General features: G+C 40.8%; 1 protein-coding gene across 1 annotated transcript in view; it reads left to right on the top strand.

Moving 5' to 3' along the window:
- The window catches only part of HECW2 (HECT, C2 and WW domain containing E3 ubiquitin protein ligase 2), a 320,314-nt gene that overhangs the window by 66,279 nt on the left and 228,264 nt on the right, over positions 1–25,771 (top strand). Inside the window, exon 2 of the mRNA XM_056111748.1 lies at positions 22,059–22,385. Within this exon, the coding sequence (XP_055967723.1) occupies positions 22,094–22,385 (292 nt within the window). The 5' untranslated portion in view covers positions 22,059–22,093. The remainder of the gene's footprint in view (positions 1–22,058; positions 22,386–25,771) is intronic.

Below are 25,771 nucleotides of genomic sequence, written 5' to 3'. Positions count from 1 at the left end.
TATCATTTTCATCATGTGGCTTTGTAGCTTTTGCTGTTAAGCTTTTTTGAATCTTTCATCATTTGTTTGCACAGCAGGTAGGGCGTTCGCCTTACAAGCGGCCAACATGGCCGACCCGAGTTCGATTCCTCCGCCCCTCTCGGAGAGCCCGGCAAGCTACCGAGAGTACTCGATATGCCAGACACAGTAACAACAAAGTCTCCAATGGAGACGTTACTGGGCCCGCTCGAGCAAATCGACGATCAACGGGAGGGCCTTTACCTTTACCTTTACCTTTACCTTTATCATTTGTTTGAGTACCTGTGTAGCCATGCCACGTCATAGATTTTCATCCACTGGGTGTGAATGTCAGTTTCTGTCAGCATTATTAGACTTTACACTGTCAGAGATTGAGTAACTCAACATGTAACAAACTAGGGAAAATAGGGAAAGGAGACTCCTCTTAGGATATTAACCTAGAAGCGGTTTTGTTTGTTTATTTGGGGGCCATGTAAATTGATACTCAGGATTACACCAGCTCTGCACTCAAGCAATTACTCCTGGCAGTGCTCCGGGGACCATATAGGATGCCAGGGATGATTCCAAGCTGTCCATGTGCAAGGCAAACACCCTACCCACTATACTATCATGCCGGCCCCCAGTCTATGTTGCTTTTCAAGGAATTGTGGATACAGTTCCTGTTGATTCTTTGGATCAACATGCTTTATCAATAAACTCATATTTTGGCACATTTCTTAAAGATAGTGTTCTGTAAAATCTTAACACGCCAAAGGTTTGTGTTCACTGGCTCACTGGGTGGCACCTTCTCACCGCCCATGTTCAGTGCTCTTGAGCCGCTGTGTGTGGCCTGGATCGGGCTGTTGGCCAAGGGCAGACGGAAGAAAAAATGAGGGCCAGGCTGGTCAATATCAATAGTAGTTTATTCCACTCCTCTTCACTCCTGTCTCTCCTCTGCCTCCTTCTCTCCTGGGCCCCAATCTGGAACCTTTCTCCTTCTGGCTCTGACTGGATCTCTGGAGTCTGAGCTCTCTCACTTCTGACTTCCCTCTTCAAGAGCTTACGGTCTTAGTTTATATAGCAATCACGTGAAGGCGGTGACATAAAGGTGGGTTGAATATTGACAAATCAACAATGAGAAGTAAGACCACTACTCCAGGAGATTAACACAAGGATAAAATCTCATCTAAAGAGATTACTAGGAGATCCGCTCAAGGGTGGGATCCTAACAAGCTGTGTGTTCTTTCCTCAGCTAGTAATCCACTTAAATAGTTGTAGTAAATCTACTTCTAATATTTCTAGCAATGTCATTCTTTGTGAACACAGTAAGAGATATAAACATCTCATTATACATTCCGCAGTCCTCAGGCCAGGTTAGTCTTCCTAGCCCTAGCAGGGTCCTAGTCTCGTCGTTACTTACTTTGGATCATGACAGCATTTGTCCATGATCATGCCCTCAACTTATAGTTGAGTATTGTGGCGCTTTGGCCTTGCCCATTTCGATACCAGGGTAGCTTACAGCTTTCCCTGGGTCCATTCAGTCCATTGTCGGGACCCTGCTTTTGGGTGCTAGGAACTAAGAGCAACTGAGTCAAGAAAGCAGATGCCCAGGAGTAAATATTATTCGGAGTCAATCAACTCCCAAGTTACAAAGCATAATATTAACTGTCTTCCTGTGTCCATACAGAAAGGACATTGCTTACAAGTTCAGTGTCCTTAGATGGGTGTGACCCGATAAACCTAAGCTACCTGAGGAAGGACAAAACATTGTTATCCTACAGTGTTCATGTATTTAGGCTTTTTTTAAAAAAGTTTTTTGAAGTGGGACTTATATTTCTTTTTGACTTATAGATGAATTGCAGTTAAATTTGTAGAGCTGAGGGTGCCGGAGTGATCGTACAATGGATAGGGCACTTGCCTTGCGCTCAGCTTACCTGGGTTCAATTTCCAGCACCCCGTATGTTCCCTCAGCCCCTGCCAGGAGGGACCCCTGAATTCAGAGCCAGGAGTAATCCCTGAGCATTTCCAGGTGTGGACCCAAAATTTGTAGAGCTGGGAGATATCCTGGAGATTCAGACGACTTAGGCTAGGGTATGATACTATGAGTGATCAAGGTATGTATGTATATATGTATGTATGTATGTATGTATGTATGTATTATTATTATTATTATTATTGTTGTTATTTGGGGGCCACCCTGAAAGTGCGCATGCTGTGCTACTGGCTCTGTCCTCCTGGTAGTGAGGTAGAGAGGTCACTCCTGGTAGTGCTCAGGGGACCATATGTAGTGATGGGATTGAATCGTCAGCTGCATGCATGGCAAGCACCTTAACCCTGTATGCTCTCTCCAACACCTGATCCTGTATTTTTTTTATTCTAATTTGTATTATACTATACTTTTTATTATATTATGTGAATATAATTTGTAAGTTCATAGACCTCTACAGTACTATAAACATATTGAATAACTCAGAAAGACTCTTTTTGGGATGTAAATACACAATGTAATGGATCACATAGTTGAGAAATCTGGGTCTTAATTCCAGGTCTGTTAATTACACTTGTATACATCCTTGTGAAAAATAATACAGGAATCAGAAGGACAGTTGGAGTTATTAATAAGTGAAAAGTAGCACTGTCCTCCCATTTTTCATTGATTTGCTTAAGTGGGCATCAGTAACATCTCCATTGTGAGACTTGTTACTGCTTTTGGCATATCAAATATGCCGCGGGGAGCTTGCCAGTACTAAGGGATATTTTGATTACAAAATCCTGTGTAAAAATGGAGCACTGGAAGTAGACAAAATGTTTCAGCTTTCTGCCCAATGTGTTAGCATTCAGTATTTCTAATCTAACTTAATTTTATACTGTATGTATTAATTAGACTTTCTTAGGCTTTCATTTTGCTTTCTTTGCTTTCTCAGATAATTTTGTTGTTTTAGGTTGGATTCGATTATTTTTCTTGGATACACACACACACACGGAATAAGTACATTTGAAGCATAGACAGTAGTATTTAAAAATATTTGGCTCTTTCTAATGAAACTTCTGCATATATGTATAATGTCAGGTATATTCACCATGAAGAATAGAAAAAATAGGAATAAAGGAATAAAGGAAGAAGGATGTTACAAGTTCTATAGCTAGTTTTGTTGAATCTATGTTTTACAAATAAACTTATTTTATTCTCTGTGGAGTATAAATTCAGTCTTTCTTTTTTTGATGGTTGTTGTTTTGGGACCACAGCTTACAGTGCTCAAGGCCTGCTCCTGACTTGGTGCTCAGGGGTACCTTGTGGCAGTGTTTGGAAGATGCTGCACTCATGCTGATGCAACCTGGACCTCACTTCTCCCAGTCCTTCAGGCAATGTCTCCACCCCAGATTCAGACTTCCTTGCCATTCTCAATCTTATCCAAGGAAATTGTTCTTGGAGTATAAATAGGAAGGCCATCTGGTCATCTTAAAAGTCATTTTACCTCATGGGCCTGAGCAGTAGTATATGTGGCTGAGCCAGGTTTGACCTATGGTAGCTCATATGGTACCCTGAGCCCTGCCAGGCGTGATCCCTGAGCACAGAGCCTTCTGGTCACTGCTGGATGTGACCCTCAAACAAAAAGGTCATTTTACCTTAGGCTAGAAAGATAATTACAGGAGGTAAGGAGCTTGCCTTGCAAGCTCTAACGTGGGTCAGTCTTGGGCTGAGCATATGATCCCCTGGACCAGTGAGGAGTCATCCCTCAGAACAGATTGAGGAAAAAAGCCCTGAGAACAGTTGAATGGACCCCCCAAAGGAGGGAGCATTGGGAACCCTAGGGGAGGAAGGTGGCCACCCTATTGAGGGGTGTGATCCTGGAATCATTATACCAGAAACCATTATTAACAATATTGTGAGTCATAGTACCTCAATTACACAACAAAAGACTAAATCATGTATCTCACCTAGATAGTCACTTGACCCCCCTTTACCATCACTGAAAACTGGGCTAGGATTACAGGATATCGAGTAATCAGATCTTTTTCACCCTGCTCACTCTGTCTGCAGCACCTCCTGTGCTGTCTCTCCCCCTCTCTTCAGAGGACAGCTGGTCAGTCGTGACTTTCAAAGAGCCATCTGCGATCTGTTTATAAGAGTCTGTGTGGCAGAGGCAATGTGGAGCTAGTGGGCTGGCAAGATTTTCCTCATTAGGGTCGGTGAATTGGTGATAGGAGATAATTGATGTAAAGTATATGCTTATAGTATGGGGTGTGGCATGTTTGAAATATTTAGTAAATGTGCTATTATTTTGCCTTATAATGTTGTTTGAAGGCTTAGGGTTCTCAGTACTCAGTATACAGGCCAACATGTTTTTCTTTAAGACTTGAGATAGATTATCTAGAGTATTTATTTGATTTTTTGTAGTTTTGATATAGTGTCCTTTTTATTACTTACCTGAAAAAGAGAAAAGATCATAACTGACATGTCCTGTGTCTTGAATATCCCTCATTAAGGGGGGTTGGCAATTAGAGGTCTCATCTGTACTGAAGACTTTTATATCTAGAAATAAATCTAGCTCCTCAGAGTGTGGGAGTCTGGGGGTGTGAGTTGGGAGAAGTGGAATCTTTTTTTGAAACTCATATGCTGTTTTGGGATGAAAACACAAGAATACGAGATCAAACTACAGTTATTTAAAAACGAAGGACTTAGAAATAAGTCAGAGGGAAGGACAAATACCAGATGACCTCACTCATCTTTGAAACAAAATATAGAGAAACAGAACAAGGGAATAGTATCAAATGATGACAAACTCTTGGCCTTGAATTACAGAACTGAGAATACCAATCAGGAGGGGAAGGAAGCAGAGGACTAGAGGTGACATAGGGACAGTGGTGGAGTGTTTTGAGCAGTTTGATGGTGAAAGTTCATTAATTTTGTATGTCAAACCCATAAAAATTTGCACTGTTGTAACTATCTTACCTATATGACAGTGTGGTCCAGAAATCAAAAACTGAAAAAAAAAAAACAAACCTAAATAAATACCCTTAAACAAAAGGTTTAACATTTCCATTTACAGATGGCAATTCGTATTTTTCTGTTATGTATTCATATCCGAAATTTTCTTTTCATAAATTGAGTAGTACTATTTTAACCTTCACTGTCACTGTCACTGTCCTTCTGTTGTTTATCGATTTGTTCGAGCAGGCCCAGTAACGTCTCCATTGTGAGACTTGTTGTTACTGTGTTTGGCATATCGAATATGTCCCAGGGAGCTTGCCAGGCTCTGCTGTGCAGACAAGATATTCTTAGTAGCTTGCCAAGCTCTCCGAGAGGAGTGGAGGAATTGAACCCTGGTCGGTCGGGTCAGCCATGCACAAGGCAAACTCCCTACCGCTGTGCTATCACTCCAGCCCATTTTAACCTTATACTTCATATTTATTTTATAAAGTATTATCATTGTCTTGATTAAAGGTGTATAAAAATTTAGTTAGTAATGGTTATTTTAGTTTAAATTATCAAGGAAGACTTGTTTCCCCAAAGAGTGCTTAATTGTGTGCCACTATTTAGAAACAATATAGAATTTGCATGTCAAGGATTTTTTATTTTTATTTTTGTTGTTTGGGGCATGTCCAGTAATGCTCAGGACTTAATCCTGTCTCTGTGCTCAGAGATCATGCCTGACAGGGCTTGGGAGACCAGGTGGGCTGCCGGGGAATGAACCTGGATCAGTTGTGAGCAAGGATGCATGTATCATAAGAAAAATCTATGAAGCTGGAGCCAATAGTCCAGTAGGTAGGGCTCTTGCCTCACACATGGCTGACCTTGGTTTAATCTCTGGCACCTGAGCCCACTGTGTTTGGCATATCAAATACGCCATGGGTAGCTTGCCAGGCTTTGCTGTGTGGGCAAGATACTCTCGGTAGCTTTCCAGGCTCTCCAAGAGGGGTGGAGGAATCGAACTCGGGTAGGCCGTATAGGCCACATGCAAGGCAAATGTTCTACCCGCTTTGCTATCCCTCCAGCCCATTCACTAAGTTATCTCCAAATATTGATAACATTCAGCATTGGTGAACCTACTGTGAAAGAAATAGCCCTCTCTATCTTGGACTACTGGTGTGGGGAATGTTTATGGTAACTCCTGTCCAAAATACATTCTAGTAACACTCAGCAATCTCTTAGGATCCAGCAATTCCACTCCTCAAGAATTCACTCTAAAGAAATAACTGGGCAAGTGTACAATAATGACTCCATGTGAATGTTGTCTTGCAACATGTTTTTTTTTTTAAATTTAAATGATCATCTTGAGGGAATTAAATGAATAATGGCATAGTATAAACCATCACATGGCTAATACAAAATATGATTTAGTGTTCTGACTGCCTGTGTTTTTTTGGGGGGAAAGTAGTTCATAAAAACAGTCTGTACTTAGTAGTATGAGTCATCTTATTTATACATCAAAATAGGTCTGCACATATTTATAGGCCAAAAATGTGGTGGGTTGTTAGCTCTGGCTGGTGACATTATCTTTATCTTTTTTGGGAATTTGCTAGTGAGCATGTGTTTTGTTTTGTTTTCGGTGATTAAAATTGGACGAGCTTTACCTGGGTTTTGTGCCTTTTAAATGTGAGGTGACTTCTTTTATGGAGCTTTTCATTAAGCTCTAGTTACAGTTTTCTTTGAAAAGTTGAAACTTTTGAGGTGATTTATTCATTTCCCTCCCTCAGAGATCTAAATGTATTGTCAGCAGAGGGGGCTAATGAGCTCTGGACAGGCTCTGGACGCAGCCCACCAGAGTTGGTTTGCGCTTCCTCATTTAAATTTAAATATGACTTTTCCATAACACAAGTTACATAAAAATAGAAGTCTGTTCTGTTGAAGTAACTAAATTTAAGCTATTGGCAACAGTGAAGCTGATGACATTTCAAAGTTGCACTGAAAACCAACAAATGTTGTTCATAGTCAGGAAACTTTGGTCAATAGTCACAGGTTTTCATTCCTGATCATTATGTAGATCCCAGTTGGAATATTCTTTTCTTAGTAAATGTTAGCTTGAGGTAAGAACATCCCAAAGTTCCACTCCACACCCATCCTGAGCTTGGGCTTGGTAGATATTAAAGCACTGGATAGTTTAGTTTTTCATTTAGACTTTGGGTATAGCTCCGTAAAATGAATTCTGTTGACTGATTTCTTTCAAAACCAGCTTGAGAAGTAATTAATTAGTAGATCTTAGTATCACCCATCCAGAACCATAAACTCCTAAGATGTAAATATAAAAAGTGTGATAAATAATTTATTACTAGTTTGAGGAAACCCCAACCCTTTTTTTATGTGCATAATTTTTTTATTATAAAAATTTTTTAATAGTGAGACATCATGAGGTACAGTTGCAGACTTACACATTTTTGCGCTTGGGTTTCAATTATACAATGATCAAACACCCATCTCTCCACCAGTGCCCATTTCCCACCACCATGGATCCCAGTATCCCTCCCACCCCCCATCCCTCCCATCCCACCCTGTCTCTGTGGCAGGGCATTCCCTCTGTTCTCTCTCTCCTTTTGGGTGTTGTGGTTTGCAAAAGAGGCATTGAGTGGCAATCATGTTTGGTTTATAGTCTATTTTCAGCGTGCTTCTCCCATCCTGTGAGGATCCTCCCAACACCTTTATTTGGTGTTCCCCTCTTTATCTGAGCTCCTTTTCCACAAGTATGTGTGGTTGGCCTCCAAGTCATGAAGTAAAATTCCTGGTACTAATCTCAGCCATTCTTGGGTGTTAGTTTCCTATTTTGTTACTTTATGTTCCCAGATAAATGCAATCTTTCTCTGTCTATCCCTTTTCTTTCTGAGTCATTTCGCTAAACATAATACTTTCCATGTAGTACCACTTGTATGTACATTTCGTGACTTCGTCTTTTCTAACAGCTACATAGTACTCCATTGTGTAAATGTACCAAAATTTCTTTAACCAGTCATCTGTTCTTGGGCACTCAGGTTTTTTCCAGATTTTAGTTATTGTAAAGAGTGCTGCAATGAACAGACAATTGCAGATGTCACTTCGACTATACTATTTTGCCTCTCTGGGATATATTCTGAGGAGTGAAACCGCAACCCTTTTATGAGTGATGTTTTCATCCATAAATATCTTTTTTTTTTTGAAAGAGAAACCTAGCCTGCCTCTTTCTACTTATGTGAATGAATAAATTTTTGTACATGGTTTCTGAAGGCAGAGAGAATGCTAAAGATCTTGCTGAGTTCCCTAAGCTTATTACTTGGCATACAAGTAATGACTTTAAAAAGTAAATTTGGGGCTGGAGAGAGCATAGTTTGTGAAACTCATGCCTTTCATGCAACTGACCTCTATCTCCAGTGTGACTTATGGTCCCCTGAGCACAGTCAGGAGTAAGTTCTCAGTACTGCTGGATGTGGCCCAAAACCCCCTGCTCCAAAGTAAAATTAAAAAAACAAAACAAAACAAAAAACCAATTAAAATAAAAAAAACAAATACATGATGTTTTAAAAAACTTTGAAAACAAAATTAAGAAGCATATTTATCAGAAATTTAACAGCGCCTGGCTGTTCCTCGCCGGAGCCCCTTGGAAGGGAGCGGGTTGAGCTTTCCTCCCCGCCCCAACCAGGGCTCCGGCAGCCGAAGACCTCCAGGACCAGCCACCACCATGCTGAGACCACTCTCCGCACACATGAAGGTACTGGCAGAGGGACACAGCCACGCGGGTTCCGGGGCCGAGACCTCCACGCCTACTCGAACTGGAGTCGAGCATCTTCCACCCAGATCCTCCACATTCCAGTAGGCGGGGGTCACACCCACCACCTGGCCCCCTGGCGCCGTGTAATCCCATCAGCGGCCAAGACTCAGAGACTATAAAATCCAGATCCCGGACGAGACCAGTGCAGTCTCTGCCCCCGCGCCTGGGTGTTCCTTCCCGGAGTCCCTTGGAGGGGAGCGGGTTGAGCTTTCCTCCCCGCCCCGACCAGGGCTCCGGCAGCCGAAGACCTCCAGGACCAGCCACCACCATGCTGAGACCACTCTCCGCACACATGAAGGTACTGGCAGAGGGACAAAGCCACGCGGGTTCCGGGGCCGAGACCTCCAAGCCTACTCGAATTGGAGTCAAGCATCCTCCACCCAGATCCTCCAAATTCCAGTAGGCGGGGGTCACACCCACCACCTGGCCCCCTGGCGCCTTGTAATCCCATCAATGGCCAAGACTCAGAGACTATAAAATCCAGCTCCCGGAACCGGGACATCTCCCGGACATCTCCCGGACAGCTCCCGGACATCTTATCAGGACATCTTTTTATGACATCTTATTATCTCATTCCTACTTTGGACAAACTTGCAGGCTATCGAATGTAGCCTGCCCACAGGACAGAGTCTGGCAAACTCCCCGTGGCGTACCAAATATGCCAAATACCAGTAACAGTGATGGGTCTCTTTTTCCTAAAGAGCCTTGAATATAATCTCAGGGCTAGGATGAAAGAGACGTTACTGGGGCCTGCTCGAGGCAATTGACGAATAACAGGATGATGAAAAATGAAATTTATCAGAAAATAAATTGGTTTTTACCAAAAGCCACATTTTCATCATATACTCCCTTTGGTCTTAGTGATCAGGGCTTAGACTTATTTTGTTTCTGTATTCCCTGCCCTGGAATTGATTTGCTGAAACCCGAGTGTTATCTTATTAGTCAGTTCCCCAGTGATAAACTCTGCAAATATAGCCAGGCTGTGCCTATTGAAAAAAAGTTTTTTTCCTTTCATGCTAAGGGAAGGGAGGGGGTAGAATTGGGAGAGGAAACTGTGACCACAGTTGAGGAGGGAAGGGGTTCATTCTGATGGAGGATGTGGTGGTAGAATATACTCAGAACACTCACTTGTAATAGTACTGTAAATCATGGTGCTTTAAATAAAAACAAAAACTCTGTGGTCCTGCTTAGAGAAAAATCCAGAATTGTTTTCCTAGAAATGATCCCTCTGCCAATATCTGTTGTTGAGGAGTGGGTCTTTCATACAGGGACACACACTAGTCTTCTTTTATTCAGACATGGACAACACCTTTTCCAGGGGTTTTGTCCTTAATCCTTTGTGTCAGATATTTTCAGTCAGATTTCATGGGACCCAAGGCACTTCTGGTAAGACTTAGTCCACTAGTTCAGTCCTTTGGGGGTTACCACATTGGAAATGCTCAACAGCCCTGTGATGCTAGAGGTGAAATTTAGAACCTCACTTAAGCAGGTCATACACACGACCCACATGTCAGTGTTCTTATTTGCACGATGCAAAAGATAAGAAGATGTGAGATCAGTTTTATCTGTTATTTAGCCTGATATATCCAAAACACCATTTTAATACATAATCAGTATCTAAGATTCACTTTTTATAGGAAGCCTTTATTTATTTATTTATTGCAACGTGGGAGTACTGGTATTTATTCAGCCAGTAGCTTCGCAGATTGAATTGGGCATGGACTTCATCTTGCTTTTTTTTTTCATTTTTTATAATTTTATTTATTGAATCACCATGAGAGCAGTTAACAAAGCTTTCGCGTTTAAGTCTTGGTCATACAATGAAACACCCGTACCTTCACCAGTGCCCATTCTCCACCACCAAAAACCCCAGTATACCCCCATCCCAGACCCTCCCTCTACTTGTGGGGCAGATGATTTCCACATTATTCTCTCTCTACTTTGATCACATTCAATAGTTCGACACCAGACCCACCATTATTATTTGGGATTTTACTTCAACACTCAGATCTGCTGAAAAGGCAACACTAGACAAGTTGTTTTCTACTGCTGGTTATGAATAACATATGGTGTCGTGTGACTGCAGTAGTGGCCATGCGATTTTGGAATTCTGAAGTTTTAACACATATCTGGAGGGATTTCTGCCAAAACCTGCTGGATTCCTAGATTTGTTCCTGAGTTTCTGGGATCATGACCATTAAGCAGCTTGATGAGGAGCCAGAAAGGCCGTTCATGGGCGGTGACTCAGGGTCTCACTGGGACAGGTTGGAAAGGGCTGGCTCCACCCCCATCCTGTGAGGCCCCACGTGTCTCGTCACTGAGGGCCCAAACCTGATTGTCCAATGGTCTCTGAAGGATGGCAGCCACCGAGCCGCCTAGGGGGAGCAGGTGGAGGGATAGCACCCTTTCCCCCCTGGGGTGGCCCGGCGACAGTAACCTAATGCGGGTCCAGACGCAGTTCTGCCAAAAGCCACTCACTGGGTTTCGAGATTTGTCTCTGAGTCTCCGGGATCATGGCCGTTAAGCAGCTTGACCAGGAACCAGAGAGGCTGTTTGTGGGCGGCAACTCGGGGTCTTGTTGGGGTGGGGAGGAAAGGGCTGGTTCCACCCCCATCCCTTGAGGCCCTGTGTGTCTTGTCACTGCGGGCCCAAACCTGATTGTCCAGTGGCCTCTGGAGAGGAAGCCTTTAAAGTCTCATAGGTAATTTATAGTTATAGACCATCTCAGTTTGAACTAGCTAGAGTCCAGATGCTTATTCAGCACACATGGCTGGTGGTACTTGTAGTGGATAGCACATTGTTAAACTACTGTAGGCATTGTATGAATGTGCCCAAATTGCTGCTATTTGTGTTAAGCCAATGAGATGACATAAAAATGTAACACAACCACACTGTGATACTTTTTATAGTTATAGGTTGCATAGCACTGTTGCACTGTAGCACTGTCCTCCTGTTGTTCATCGATTTGTTCGAGCAGGCCCAGTAATGTCTCTATTGTGAGACTTGTTGTTACTGTGTTTGGCATATTGAATATGTCACAGGTAGCTTGCCAGACTCTGCTGTGCTTGTCGGGCTCTCCGAGAGGGGCAGAAGCATTGAACCCGGCTTGGCCGGGCTGGCTTCTAACAAGGCAAATGCCCTACGTCTGTGCTATAGCTTAATACTTAATATACCATGAAGACATAAAGAGAGGATTTGCTTCATGATGAAACCATGATGAGTGGTTATCTAAGGATAGATATATAGAGTGGGCCTGTGGTTTTTGTAATCCTTTGGTTGACATCCTAAAGGCTAGAAAAGCAAACTAATAGTTTTTCATATCTGAGTAGTGAACTGAATGATTCAAATTCTGGAAGTAAATTTTTCCCTTGGCTTTCTTCCCCTTGATTTCTTCCTGTCTTCTATTCATCATCTTCAGTGTAATATTGAAATCTGCCTGGCATGTTTTAATCTTTTTTTTCCTAAGTAGGGACTGGGAAAGTATGGGAAAATTTTGGGAAAATTTCCCAAGTAGAGACTGGGAAAGTGTGGGAAAAGTATATTTAAAAATTTAAATATAATATGGCTATTTAAATTTTTGCCAAACTGAAATAATTATTTCCCTCAAAATTTGGGGGAAATTCCATTTAAAAAATTAGAGAGACTGTATTTTATAAATTTTCTTTGGTTCCTTAAGAATTAGTTTGTTAAACTGGGATGTACCAGGGAAGATAACATGTTTCTGTCATTTGGTATAACTTGGGACTATATATAGATATTAACTGGTGATTTCTTCTGTCAGCAGTTCTCAAATTTCAGCATGCATCTAAATCACTTTAGATGATTAAAAGGAGCATGTTAAAAATCTAATCTAAATCATTTGGGGAGCATGTTAAAGATCTAGTGTCTGGGGAAACAGTAGATGTGGGTTAGGATCTAGAAAAATGGTACTTTTACATGGTCCTGGGTTGTTCCATCCTGGTAGTTGTATCCCCCATCTTCCTTCCTAATCCTAATCTCCCAGAAAAAAAAATGTTCCTATACCTACACACCTGTAGTTTACTCCTTCTAGTTACATTTTAGTTGCTTATCATTGGAGCATGTAACTTATCTCATCTTACAACCGCAAGATCCTGCTCTCCTCCTTTTTGACCAGCTTATACAATTTGTGACTCCCCACTCACCACATTCTTTGTTTTATCTCTCTTTTCCTCCTTTTCTCTGACTGTTTTTTTTTTTGTAGGTCAATTTAAATTCTTTGAATTTTTCCTTTTCCCCTTCACTGCTTCACCTCTTTTCTTGGGTTTGTATGTGAAATAATGGAATATAGCCAGCATATCATCTGGGATTCTTTAAGTCAGTCTCAGAAACAGACACCAGCTTGCTTAACTCAACTGTAAGTGTCAGAAGAGACCAGGAGTGTATTCGTTCTCTATCCAGGCAATGGGATTGATGTGGGAGCCTTATCTCAGGTCCTCAGCTTAGCCGATTCTAGACCATAGGGAGGCAGACAGGGAACACTTTCCTCTTCATGGAGTGGAAGAGGAGAGAAGTGTTAAAAATTATTCAAACGCTTAAAATCTCCAACCAGCGATACAGAAAACCTTGCTAACCTTGCTAACCCTGATCACTGGCACTGCGTAAGGCCTTGGATCCCTGCTGTGAGTAATCCCTGAGTACTGAGCCAGGAGTAAGCCCTGAGCACAACTGGATGTAGCCCCCAAACAAAAACAATCTCTAAATCCTTATCTTAGTTACTGCTGGAGCGATAGCACAGCTGTAGGGTGTTTGCCTTGTGTGTGGCTGGTGGCCGAGCCAGGTTCAATTCTTCCACCCCTCTCTGAGAGCCCGGCAAGCTACCGAGAGTATCTCGTCCACAGGGCAAAGCCTGGCAAGCTACCTGTGTAGTATTCGATATGCCAAACACAGTAACAACAAGTCTTACAATGTTACTGGGCCCGCTTGAGCAAATTGATGAACAAAGGGAGGACAGTGCTACAGTGCTACTCATGTATCATGACAGGCCTTACCATGGAGTGGTTTTTTTTTTTTTTTTTTAATGGGCCAAGTATAGGCAAAATGTTTAGGGATTTTCCTCCAGTTACATTGCGTTGGACTGGAGTGATAACACAGTGGCAGAGCGTTTGCCTTGCATGCAGCCGACCTGGGATGACCCAGTTTCGATTCCTCTGCCCCTCTTGGAGAGCCCTGCAAGCTACCAAGAGTATCCCACCCGCACAGCAAAGCCTGGCAAGCTCCCTGTGACATATTCGATATGCCAATAACAGTAACAACAAGTCTCACAATGGAGACGTTACTGGTGCCCACTCGAGCAAATTGATGAACAACGGGACAACAGGGTTACAGTGCTACATTGTGCTATAATTATTTTCTTGCTTTAATGAAATTTTGATTTATCTGAAACTATAAAGGTCTAGCATTTTATCTAAGTCAAATAATGAAATTTTGATTCGCCTGAAACTATAAAGGCCTATCATTTTATCTAAGTCAAATTTTTTTAATTTAATTTTATTTATTTAATTTATTGAATCACCATGAGGCTCGGCCCGAGCATCCGGAAAGTGGCCTGGAGCATGGTGGCGGCTGGGTAGTGGAGGTAGTGGAGGTAATGGAGCTTGGCCGATGAGGTATTTATGTGGTACCGGCAGGATGAGTCTTCTGGGTGTGATCCCTGGGTCACCAGAGATTGACTCTACTTCACATTTCTTGCTCCTTTGGCAAAGAATTAGTGGTCATATATTTGAAAAAATAGACCTGTAATTTTATTTAGAAACTGAATGGATTTATCTTTTTGAGTAGATTTTAATCTATTAATTAAAATGCTACTGTTTATAGTAAATTGAGTTTGGGAGCAGGAATCCAGTTTCTACAAAATTAGTTAAATTAATTCATTACAGCAAATTTCAGCGTCTTTAGAAATTGACAATTTTCTGTTTAGCTGTATAACTTCAATATAAGGCCCAATTAAGTTGATTAATTCATTGTTTTTGTAAGAATTGTCTGTTATTCAGGTATCATTCTATCACTTCAGACCTGGATTCAGCCACATGTTTTTCCTTGTTCCACTTTTAATAGTTATGTGTCTTTGCTACTGCGCGAGGCATCTGGTGAGATCATTCAGGAGGCAAAGAGATAAAGAAGATGTTTCCTTGTATAAGGACGTAAAGTATATGGTTTTGATACTGGCTGAGGTATCAGAGATGATGGTCAAAAAAAGGATGTGCTTTTTGTGGCGTTTTGAGTCCAGAAGGGTTCCCATTCATTGGTAATGCCACTCCTTTACCTTCTTTATTCTGCTTGTGCATTACTAAGTTGTCAGAGTTCACGGAGAGTGAGAGAGGGAAAATGCTGATTTCTCAACTACCTGTGGTCTTACGCTAAAATTCCTAACAAGTAAGTTAAGACTTGTTTTCTATGTCTGCAAAGCTTTTAGGAGATAGGCCGAACATGAGAGGCTTAGCTGCTCCAGGAGGCCGCTGGTTGCTTGCATCTGGAGCACTGATTTTTGTTTTGCTTTGAGGTCACAACCAGCACTGTTTAGAGTTACTATGGCTAGGTGCCAGGGGTCACTTCTGGTGAACTTGGGGGACTATTTGCTGCAGGAAACTAGACCTCCTTGTATGCAAAGCACACATTCCTTTCTGCCTCAGGCCCAGGCCCAGGCCTTAGAAACTCTAAGAAGAGGACATTAACTCTTTTTCTCCCAATTTAGAGGGGAAACCTAAGTACCATATATTGTAAACTGGTTAGAGCTAGTCAAATCCTGGGGTTTATAGAAGTCACATGAAGGCATGACATAAGAGAAGAAAATCAGGTTTTAACCATCCGAGTGTGGGTCTCAGCTATGTCACCCATTAGCTCTGTATCATCATCTAGATATTTAATACAGAATTAAAGCTCATAAAGTAGCTATGACAATAGCATGGGGTTTGGGATAGTGCCAAGGATAAAAAGGGGTACCAGAGAGGCAAACCTCTTAAATTAAATCCATTTACTCTGAGAAAATAAATTTCATGGTAGAAATAAGAAATAGGGTTTGATGTGGACAACAACAACAGCAATAATAATAGTAAGTTCAAGTTCTGGGAATCAGAGTTTGTGTTCAATAAAACTTAGACTATAATAATAAATGAGGCCTAGTTATTATAAGGTTCAAAGAATAAAGGAAATGCTGAAATTTCTGGAATACTGGAAATTAATTTTTTTCTTCAAGAAAATCATATAATGGCAGAACGTGATGCTTGATTTTTTTACTGCAAATTTATGTGCAAAAACCATGGGTAGAATTCTGTTGACTTTTCTGTGACTTCTCATTAATCCTATGATATTCAAATTTGAATAAGGTTTTCTTTTCCTCACTCAGTTGTCAGACTAGTCTGACTTCGCCAGATTTTATAAGCTAGTGTTTTTGCATAATATTCAAGTAGTTCCTTAACATCACTCTCATTGACTTTTATGAATTCCATAATCTTTGAGTTCATGCAGTTTCTTTTTGCAATCGATTCATTGTTGGAACATCTGAAATTCACTGAGTGACTGACAAATAGAGATGTGACTGACATGAACCAACTCTATCATTGAGTGGGAAAAATGATTGAATAGGGAGTAATTTAAAGAGTCATTGATTCATTGTTTTGTGTTATATTTTGCTTTCTTCAACTCCTTAATAGAGCTTGATAATGAATGTCTCCATAAAAAGAATCTCTGTTTTTTAAATTAAAAAAAAAAAAAAGATGAAAACCAAAGCACTCTGAAAATGTAGGTAGTTCTTCATGGAATGACTTCAAACTTTTTTTTCCCCTAATTTTTTATTTATTTATTATTTATTTATTTTAAAGTTTTAAATATTGAATCACCACGAGAACAGTCACAAAGCCTTTCAGTTCAAGTCTTGGTTGGTCATACAATGATCAAACACCTGTCCCTTCACCAGTGCACATTTTCCACCACCAAAAACCCCAGTATACCCCCCCTCCCACCCACCTCCCATCTGTTTGGCAGATTTCCACTTTACTCTCTCTTTATGTTGATCACATTCAATATTACGACAAAAGACCCAACAGTATTATTTGAAATTTTCCCCAACATTCAGACCTGCCAAAAAGACATCATTAGATAATTTGTTTTCTATTGCTGATTATGAAGAGCATATGATGTCCTGTGGCCGCTATTGTGGCCACACAGTTTTGGATTTTTGATATTTTAGTAATACGCCTAAAGGGATTACTGCCAAAAGCCCCTGGGTTCTGAGATTGGTTTGTGTGCCTCTGGGATCATGGTCGTTCAGGAGCCGAAGGAGACGTTTGTGGGTGGCAACCTGGGATCTTGTCAGGGAGGGGAGTAGGACCGATTCCACCCCCCATCCCACGAGGTCCCATGTGCATCGGCAATGCAGTCTCATACTTGGCTGTCCATTAGGCTCTAAAAGATGGAGTCCAAAATAAATAAATCACTTAATCACTTATCACTTAATCCCCGTTATTCATCAATTTATTCGAGCGGGTGCCAGTAACGTCTCCATTCATCCCAGTTGCGTGCTAGCGTAGCCCAATGGTATCTGTTCATTTTAGGAACATGTAGAGCCTCAAACCGATTATTTAGGGTCTTGACGAAGAAGTCTGACCATCTTATAGGTGGGCGTCCACGTGATCTTTTGATGTCTCGTGGAATCCAATCAGTAATGGCTCTAGTCCAGCGGTTGTCTGTAAACCTCATTACGTGTCCAGCCCATCTGATTTTTGATGTCTTGGCAAATGAGACAGCGTCCCTGATTCTTGAGCGTTGACGAAGATCAGAACTCCGGATTCTATCTCTCATTTGAGTGAATCGTGAATTCCAAGCATAGTTCTTTCGATTCCTCTTTGAGAGACCCGAATAGTGTTCTCATCCTGTTTTCGTAGGGTCCAGGTCTCTGAGGCATATGTTAATGCAGGAAGAATAGTGGAATCAAAGAGATGTGCTCGTAGCTGGAGGTTCTTTGTCCTTTTAGTTATTTCTTCATTGCTCTTGAAGGCATTCCAAGCCGCTCTCTTCCTCCTGCGCAACTCAGGTGCCAGGTCATTCATCATGTTGATTTCTCGACCTAGGTATATATAACTGTTGCATTCGGAGATGGTGGTTCCGTTGAGAGCGAATGGAGCATCAGGAACAAGGCTGTTTCTCATAAACATTGTCTTCGTAAGATTCAGCTGTAGTCCGACCTTTCCACAGTCACGGTCAAAGTCGTTCAGCATTTGTGCCGCTTGGCTGATGTTTGGTGTTATTAAAACAATGTCATCAGCAAAGTGGAGGTGCTGTAGTTGCCAACCATCTATCTTCACTCCCAGGCTTTCCCATTCCAGTCGTCGCATGATGTTCTCGAGGGTGGCTCTGAAGAGTTTTGGTGAAATGGTATCACCCTGCCCAACCCCTCTCTTGACATGGATGATTACTGCTTTGTAGAATGGTGAGATCCTGGTAGTGAATCTGCAATAGAGCTCACGAAGGATCCTCATGTGCATTATGGTTGGCAGGATGGATTAGCAAACCTTGGGTTTTGCTTCTGTGTGATAAACAATAATGAAACTGAATGTTTTCTTTTAGGAGTTGAACAGTGGTAATCAAAGGGTAGGAATCTGGAGATAAGGAATTGGCAGTGACTTTCTTCATTTCAGAGGCTAACTTGAAATTGACAAAAATGTAAGGTTTGGGGGAGGATAGAGTCTTCCAAGCAGTTCTCAGAAAGCTTGGGAGCTCCACATGATTGATTCTTAGCCAAACAAACTGATGGACCAATCAATGCAAGGGCCTGAGGATGTGGTGCTGTTCAGGCCCTGCAACTTAGTGCTGCTTGGGGGCCTCTTGAACCATATGTAACGCAGGGGACCATGTGGTGTCGGGAACTGAACTAGAGTTGGTCATAATCAAGGTATATATTGTAACCCTATACTTCGCTCCAGCTCTTAACATTGAAAGTTTAAGTTTTAAATCATGGTGATTTGATCTACATCTGTATTGTGAATGAATTTCTACTCTCAATACTTCAGACACATATCTTATTTATATTTGAAATTGATCAAGTCTAAATATAGCACTGTAGCACTGTCCTCCCATTGTTCATCAGTTTGCTCGAGCGGGACTGGTAATGTCTCCATTGTGAGACTTGTTACTGTTTTTGGCATATCGAATATGCCATGGGGAGCTCACCAGGCTCTGCCGTGCAGGCGGGATACTCTAGGTAGCTTGCCGGGTTCTTCTAGAGGGGCGGAGGAATTGAACCCGGGTTGTCCGCATGCAAGGCAAATGCCCTACCCTACTGTGCTATGCTCCAGCCTAGGTCTTAAATATATTGAATGTTTTTGATAAGAAAATTTAATTTCTTTTTAAATTTTTTAAATTTTTCAATCGAATCACCGTGAGATACAGTTATAAAGCTTTTATGTTTGAATTTCAGTCATACAGTGATAGAACACCCATCCCTTCAGCAGTGCACATTTTCCACCACCAATGTCCCCAGTATCCGTTCCCCCCATCCCACCCCTCCCCCTCCCTCTGTGGCAGACAGTTTGACCCATACTCTCTCTCAACTTTTGTGCACTGTGGTTTGCAATACAGATACTGAGAGGCTATCACGTTTGGTCCTTTGTTTACTTTCAGCACACATCTCCTATCCCAAACTATCCCTCTAACCATCACTGGCGTGGTGATCCCTTCTCTTTTCCAGCTGCCTTATTCCCCAGCTCTTGAGGCAGGCTACCAACCATGGAGCAATTTTCCTGGCCCTGTTTTACTGTCTTTGGGTGTCAGTCTTATATTAGAACATCCAATTTCTTATATCTTCAGTTCATATTCATTTTATAGCTGGAAGGTTATAACCTTTGCCTAACTTCTTCCTGTTTTCTCTAGCTTCTGATCAAGTTTAATACTTTCCTATCTTCCCCTTCCCTTCCCTTCCCTTCCCTTCCCTTCCCTTCCCTTCCCTTCCCTTCCCTTCCCTTCCCTTCCCTTCCCTTCCCTTCCCTTCCTTTTTTCCCTTTCTTTCCCCTTTCCCTCTCCTCCTCCCCTCCCCTCCCCTCTTCTCTCCTCCTCTTTCCTCCCCCCCCATTCCCTCCCCTCCCCTCTCCTCTCTCCTCTCCTCTCCTCTCCTCCTTTTCCCTCCCCTCCCCTGCCCTCCCCTCTCCTTCCCTTCCCTTCCTGTTCCTTTCTACTCTTAGCTTGCCTCTAATTCTGTTGTCAGGAATCATTCCTGGCAAAGCTCAGGGTACCATGTGTGGTGCCAGGGATTGAACCTGGGTTGACTGCATGCAAGGTAATGTTCTACATGTATTATCTCTCTGGCCCCTGATGTATTTATTTACATTCTATATGTGAAATCATGCAAAATTATTTTTCTCTGTCTGGGTGCTGCTGCTGCTACTGCTCCTCCTCCTCCACCTCTTCCTTCTTCTTCCTTCTCCTTTTCTTCTTTTTCCTCTTCCTTCCTCCCTCTTCTCCCCCCTCCCCCCCTTCACTTTGTACTTCAGGATCACTCCTAGTATAGTGCTGGGAAATTGAGCCAGGATTGGCTACATGCAGGGCAAGTAACTTAACCTTTGTGCTCTATTTCCTCCCCTCTCTGGCTTGTTTTACTTAACACCGTGCTCTCAACATCAACCAGTGTTTTTGCAAACATTAAGTTTTCTTTCTTTCTCAGAATTGAATAGTGTTTCATTGTGTATCTGTGCTTGCTCTTCCATCTGTGGTTGTTTCTATATCTTGTCTTTTGTAAATAATGCTACAATTAACAAAGGCTATCTCTTTGCTATACTGCTTTTATTTCTTATAGCCAGATGTGGGATTGGTGAATCATATGATAGTATTTAAAATTTTTTTTAAACTCTATATTGTTTTCATAGTGGCTTTGCCAATTTACGTGTTAACCAACATATGCCAGCTTTCCCTTTTCTCTGCCTCCTCATCAATATTTGTTATTATTTGTCTTCTTGTTGATAGTCCTTACAGTGGGTGAGAGGTCTTATCTTGTTTGGGTTTTGATTGCATTTTCCCATCTTTAAGTGATACTTAGAACCTTTTCATGAGCTTTTGGGCCACTTGTATGTCTTTAGAAAACTATTCAGTTCCTCTCACACATTTTGAATGGATGGGTTTTTGCTGTTGAGTTGTATGAGTTCTTCATATCTTTTGATATTAACTTCATATCAGTTATCCGATTTTAAAAGGTTTCCTTTTTATATATTTTGTTGAAGATTTTCTTTGTTTTGCTGATGCTTTAAATTTTATGTAGTTCTACCCCCATTAGTTTTTGTTGTCATATACAGAAAACTCACTGTCAAAATTAATATCAAGGAAAGGAGCATCATTCTTTCTTCTAGGAATCTTATGGTTCCAAGTCTTATATTCAAGTCTTTATTCCACTTGAGTTGATTTTAATCTTGGCTAAAGGGCAGACTTCAGAAAATGGAATGAGAAATCTGTCCCACCAGATGCCAAAGAATGAAACTGAACCACTACCTTAAACCATACCAAAAATCGACTCAGAGTTTTTTGGCAATGTGTGGGCCAGATCTCCCATTCTATGTATTGGATAGTCTGTCCTTTAGCCAAGTTTACAATACTGTTCAATAAAATGCACAATGCTAAAATATACAGGTACTTGGTATTATTTAATGTATCATACTGATAATACTATTTTGAACAAGAGGAAGCAAGAGGCATGTGGGGAAAGAAGCAAATGGAAATGCTGGAGTGTTGCAGTTTTAAATAAGGCCAGTGGGTTCAGTGAACATGAATATTAAGTGAGGAGATGACATTTGAGCCCGCTCCTGAAAAAAGACTTGGGTACAGTCCAGCGTGAAGGAAATCAACCATGTGACTGATACTCTCTTAGTGGTATATTTTAACATACCCATATTCATATTATCTTAACTGTATTTAATATATATCAGTTTTCTGTCTATTATAGTAAAGTGTAATTGCAACAGAAAATGAACACAGGTAAGGGATGAAGGAGAGGAAGATATTGTGTCTAAAGATGGGATGTTTGGGAAAGGATAGACTTTAAAGAGATGATAGAGATCCCCTTCTCCATAGCTTCTAAGGCAAGCTGTGTTGAGTGAATCAAGGGCCGAGGGTATGTGGTGGCCTTTGCTACCATCATGTGACTTGTGTCTATAGGAATTATTTCTGACATCATCAGTTGACAGTAGAACAATAGGTTTTATTTAGACAGCAGAAGATTATTGCATGCCAAACTTTAATAAATATTCCTAAGGTTTTATATCTGGGAAGTAAAGTTGGTTCCTTGCATTGTAGCACTGATGCTTTGTGCTTGTGTATCTTTTGCAGCTTTGTAGCAAGCCCGTCTCAGAGTGGCAAACAGGATGGCTAGCTCAGCCCGGGAGCACCTGCTCTTTGTGCGCCGTCGAAACCCCCAAATGAGGTATACACTGAGCCCAGAGAACCTCCAAAGTCTTGCTGCCCAGAGCTCTATGCCAGAGAACATGACCCTGCAGAGGGCCAACAGTGACACGGACCTGGTCACATCTGAGAGCCGCTCCAGCTTGACTGCCAGCATGTATGAGTACACGCTGGGGCAAGCCCAGAACCTCATCATCTTCTGGGATATTAAAGAGGAGGTGGACCCCAGCGACTGGATAGGACTGTATCACATAGGTGAGTCAAAGGAAATGGATGTGCTTATCACTTGTGTTTATGTTTTCTCTCTGACATTATATTATTTTGTATTTTTCTCCTGGAAGAAAATATTCATACACAGTGACGATAGTAAGACACTGAAATTTTAAGTTTTCTTCTTTGAAAGGGAGAGAATCAGAGTCCTAACAGAGAAAATATATTTGTGCTGATACAAGTACTTGTGGTTGGAAGACATTAGGTTATATCCAACATGTTTAGGGATCACTTCTGGCTTTGTGCTTAGGAGCCTCCCTGGCCATGTTCAGGATTCAGCTGGGGTCAGTTGGATGCAAGGCAAATGCCTTGACCGCCATACTTTCTCCAGCCCAATATAAGTCTTTATGGCTCATTTCTACCCTAATTAAATGTTAGAAATTTCAGATTTTAAAGGGTGTTGGGAGGATCCTCCCAGGATGAGAGATGCATGATTGATTAAAGTAGACTATAGACCAAACATGATTTCCACTCATTGCCTCTTTTGCAAACCACAGCACCCAAAAGGAGAGAGAAAGCAAAAGGGAATGCCCTGCCACAGGGATGGGGTGAGATGGGGGGGGTAAGGGGATGGGAGGAATACTGAGAGCACTGGAGGTGGAGAATGGGCACTGGTGGAGGGTTGATAACTCAATCATTTTATAACTGAAACCCAAGCACAAAAAATTGTAAGTCTGCAACTGTATCTCATGGTGTTTCACTAATAAAAATTTTTTAAAAATTCAGATTTTACAGAACTTTTTAAAACCTTTACATTTCCATCATTAAAAGTTAATATTTTTTAACTGAGGAAAATAATGTTTACATTTAGAAAATTAACATAAAAATGTTATGTTTTCTAAAGGAGGAATTTTATTCAGAGAAATTTACAATCTCAGACAACATTTTTACTTTAAAGTTGTTTGCTGTGCCCTAGATCAATTTGATGAGGAAAATGTCCTATTCTAATGAATGACATAGAAATAGTTTGCTATTTTTACTAATGAAAGTGGCTCAGTTCAGCTTATGCCTGTTTACATCTTTATTTCATAGGGAGGTGAGTGAGGAATATCATTCAGTATATCCAGAATATCAGAGTATAAAGTCTGCTTCATATAAGCAAAAATAAAAACTTACCAACCATAAAGAAAATTAAACTTGATAATAATACAATCTGAAATTGATTGTATTAAGTGCTATAGTGCTATAATACAATCTAATGTTTACCAGAGATATAATATCTATTGTGAATAGGTTTGCTTTTCTCTTTTCCTTCATTGCTTGTATATAGAAATGCCTAAAATTTCTGTTTGTTGATTTTATAGCCTGCCACTTTATAGTTCTATTGTTTCTATTAGTTTTTTTGTTAGTCTTTAGGATTTTTTAAGTATAGTATCATATTATTCGCAAATGCTATTAGTTTGACTTCTCTCCCAGTCTGAATTGCCTATTTTTTATTGCTTAACTTCTATGGCGAAGACATCAAGAGTTTGTTGGATAATAGTGGTTGAAGTGCACATCCTTGTCTTTTGTGTATAATCTTAAAAGGCTCTTAGTTTTTTATTATTGAATAAAATGTTAACTGTGAATTTGTAGTAAGTGGCTTTTACGGTATTGAGAAACAATCCTTTTATCCCTGTTTTGTTGAGAGTTCTTTTTTTTTTTATCATGAATGAGATGTGAGAATTAGCCTACAGAACTGAGTTTGCAAGATGGGTGATGGGTGAAAGGCTTTCTTGAAACGCAGTGGTGGAGGGACAATAACGGTGGTGGATGTCCAGTTGAAATATCGTATGTCTGAACCTTATTTACTAACAGTATTGTAAATCTCAGTGCCTAAATGAAGATTCAAATGAGACTAAATTGTTCTTAAGATATTTTGTTGGCCATATATTTCTTTTAACATTTTAAATTTTAAATTTTTATTTAGGTGCTCTGATGTACATGACTGTTAATAATAGAGTGGCAGGCATACAATTTTCCAACACTATATGAACTTCAAGTGTCAGCATCCCTGTATCAATATACCAAGGCCCTCTCCCTGCCCTGCCCTCTTGATAAACTCATTAAAAAATATTTCAGTATGGGTCACATGTTTGCAATAGCTTTAATCTTATAGTTTTGCTGCACGTTACCTCACCTTATCCCTAGCAAAGTTCCAAGGCCATTCAGTGTTCCTGTGTCATTCTGTATCCACCTCATTGTTTTCCAACACCCTCTTTCCCCTTACTTGGCATTCTCAGTTCTATAATTCAGGGTCAAGTGCTTACCATTACTGGAGTCCTTCCATTTCCTTGAAAGAGATCATATGTATTTTTCCTTTTTCCTCTACTTTGCTTAACATTATACCCTTCAGTTCTAAGTTGTAGCAATCTAGATGATTTCATCTTTTCTTATGTCTCTGTAATATTCCATTCTGTATATGCACTATAACTTCTTTGTTCGTTCACCTGTCATTGGACATTTGGGCTGTTTCCATGTCCTGGCTAGTGTACTTAGCACTGTCATGCACATAGACATGCATGTATCTTGGAATTGATATTTTTGTGTTTTGGGTATGGATACCAAGAAGTGAAAATTATGGGTTATAGAGAAGCTATCGTCTTTTTTTTAAAAAGAAATCTCTATTGTTTTGTTTAGAGACTGAACTAGTTAGTATTCTCACCAGCAGTGACCTTTTTTTCATTACATACCCACCAACACGGATTATTTCCAGTCTTTTCTCTATGTGTCATTTTCAGTGATGTGAGATCATACCTCATTGTCATTTTGGTTTATGCTTTTCCAACATCAAGTCACGATGAATAGTTTCTACAGTGCCTACTGGCAGACTATATGTCCTCTTCATGTAAGTGTCTGTTCATCTTCTGCTCTACTTTGGATGATATATAATAAAAAATATGATATATGATATATGATGGTATATGATAAAAATATATGTTTTGTTGAACGTTGTGAGTGCTCTATGTATTTTGGATATTAGCCTGTTATCTGATATATTGTGTATAAACATAGTTTGCTACACAGTGTCTATGTTTTAAAAACTTTTTTTAAAAGGAAGAAAATGTTTTTAATGAAAATTTGGGGACAAGGAGATATCTTGGTTGTCAGGACATGCCTTGCATGCATAGGGACCTGAATATGATCCCTGGTCCACATGCCCCTCAGCATTGCTGACTGTGACCAAAGTGGTTTTTGAGCATTGTCCAGGCTACCTGGTGGTCTCCCCACACCCAGCATCTTTAGGCTGGAGCAGCACCACATCATTGGTGCTGGCCTATCTCCTAAAATGACCGCATTCCCCCCAGGTTGGTTCCTACCTCACCAAAAGTCGGGAAATTGAAACTGTTGCCTGTTCATATTTTTTTCCTATCTAATTTTGCTTTCTTCTT

Source organism: Sorex fumeus, unplaced genomic scaffold (assembly GCF_029834395.1).
Source record: "Sorex fumeus unplaced genomic scaffold, SorFum_2.1 ptg000014l, whole genome shotgun sequence".
NCBI lineage: Eukaryota > Metazoa > Chordata > Mammalia > Eulipotyphla > Soricidae > Sorex > Sorex fumeus.
This window is presented reverse-complemented; position numbering and strand designations above follow the sequence as displayed.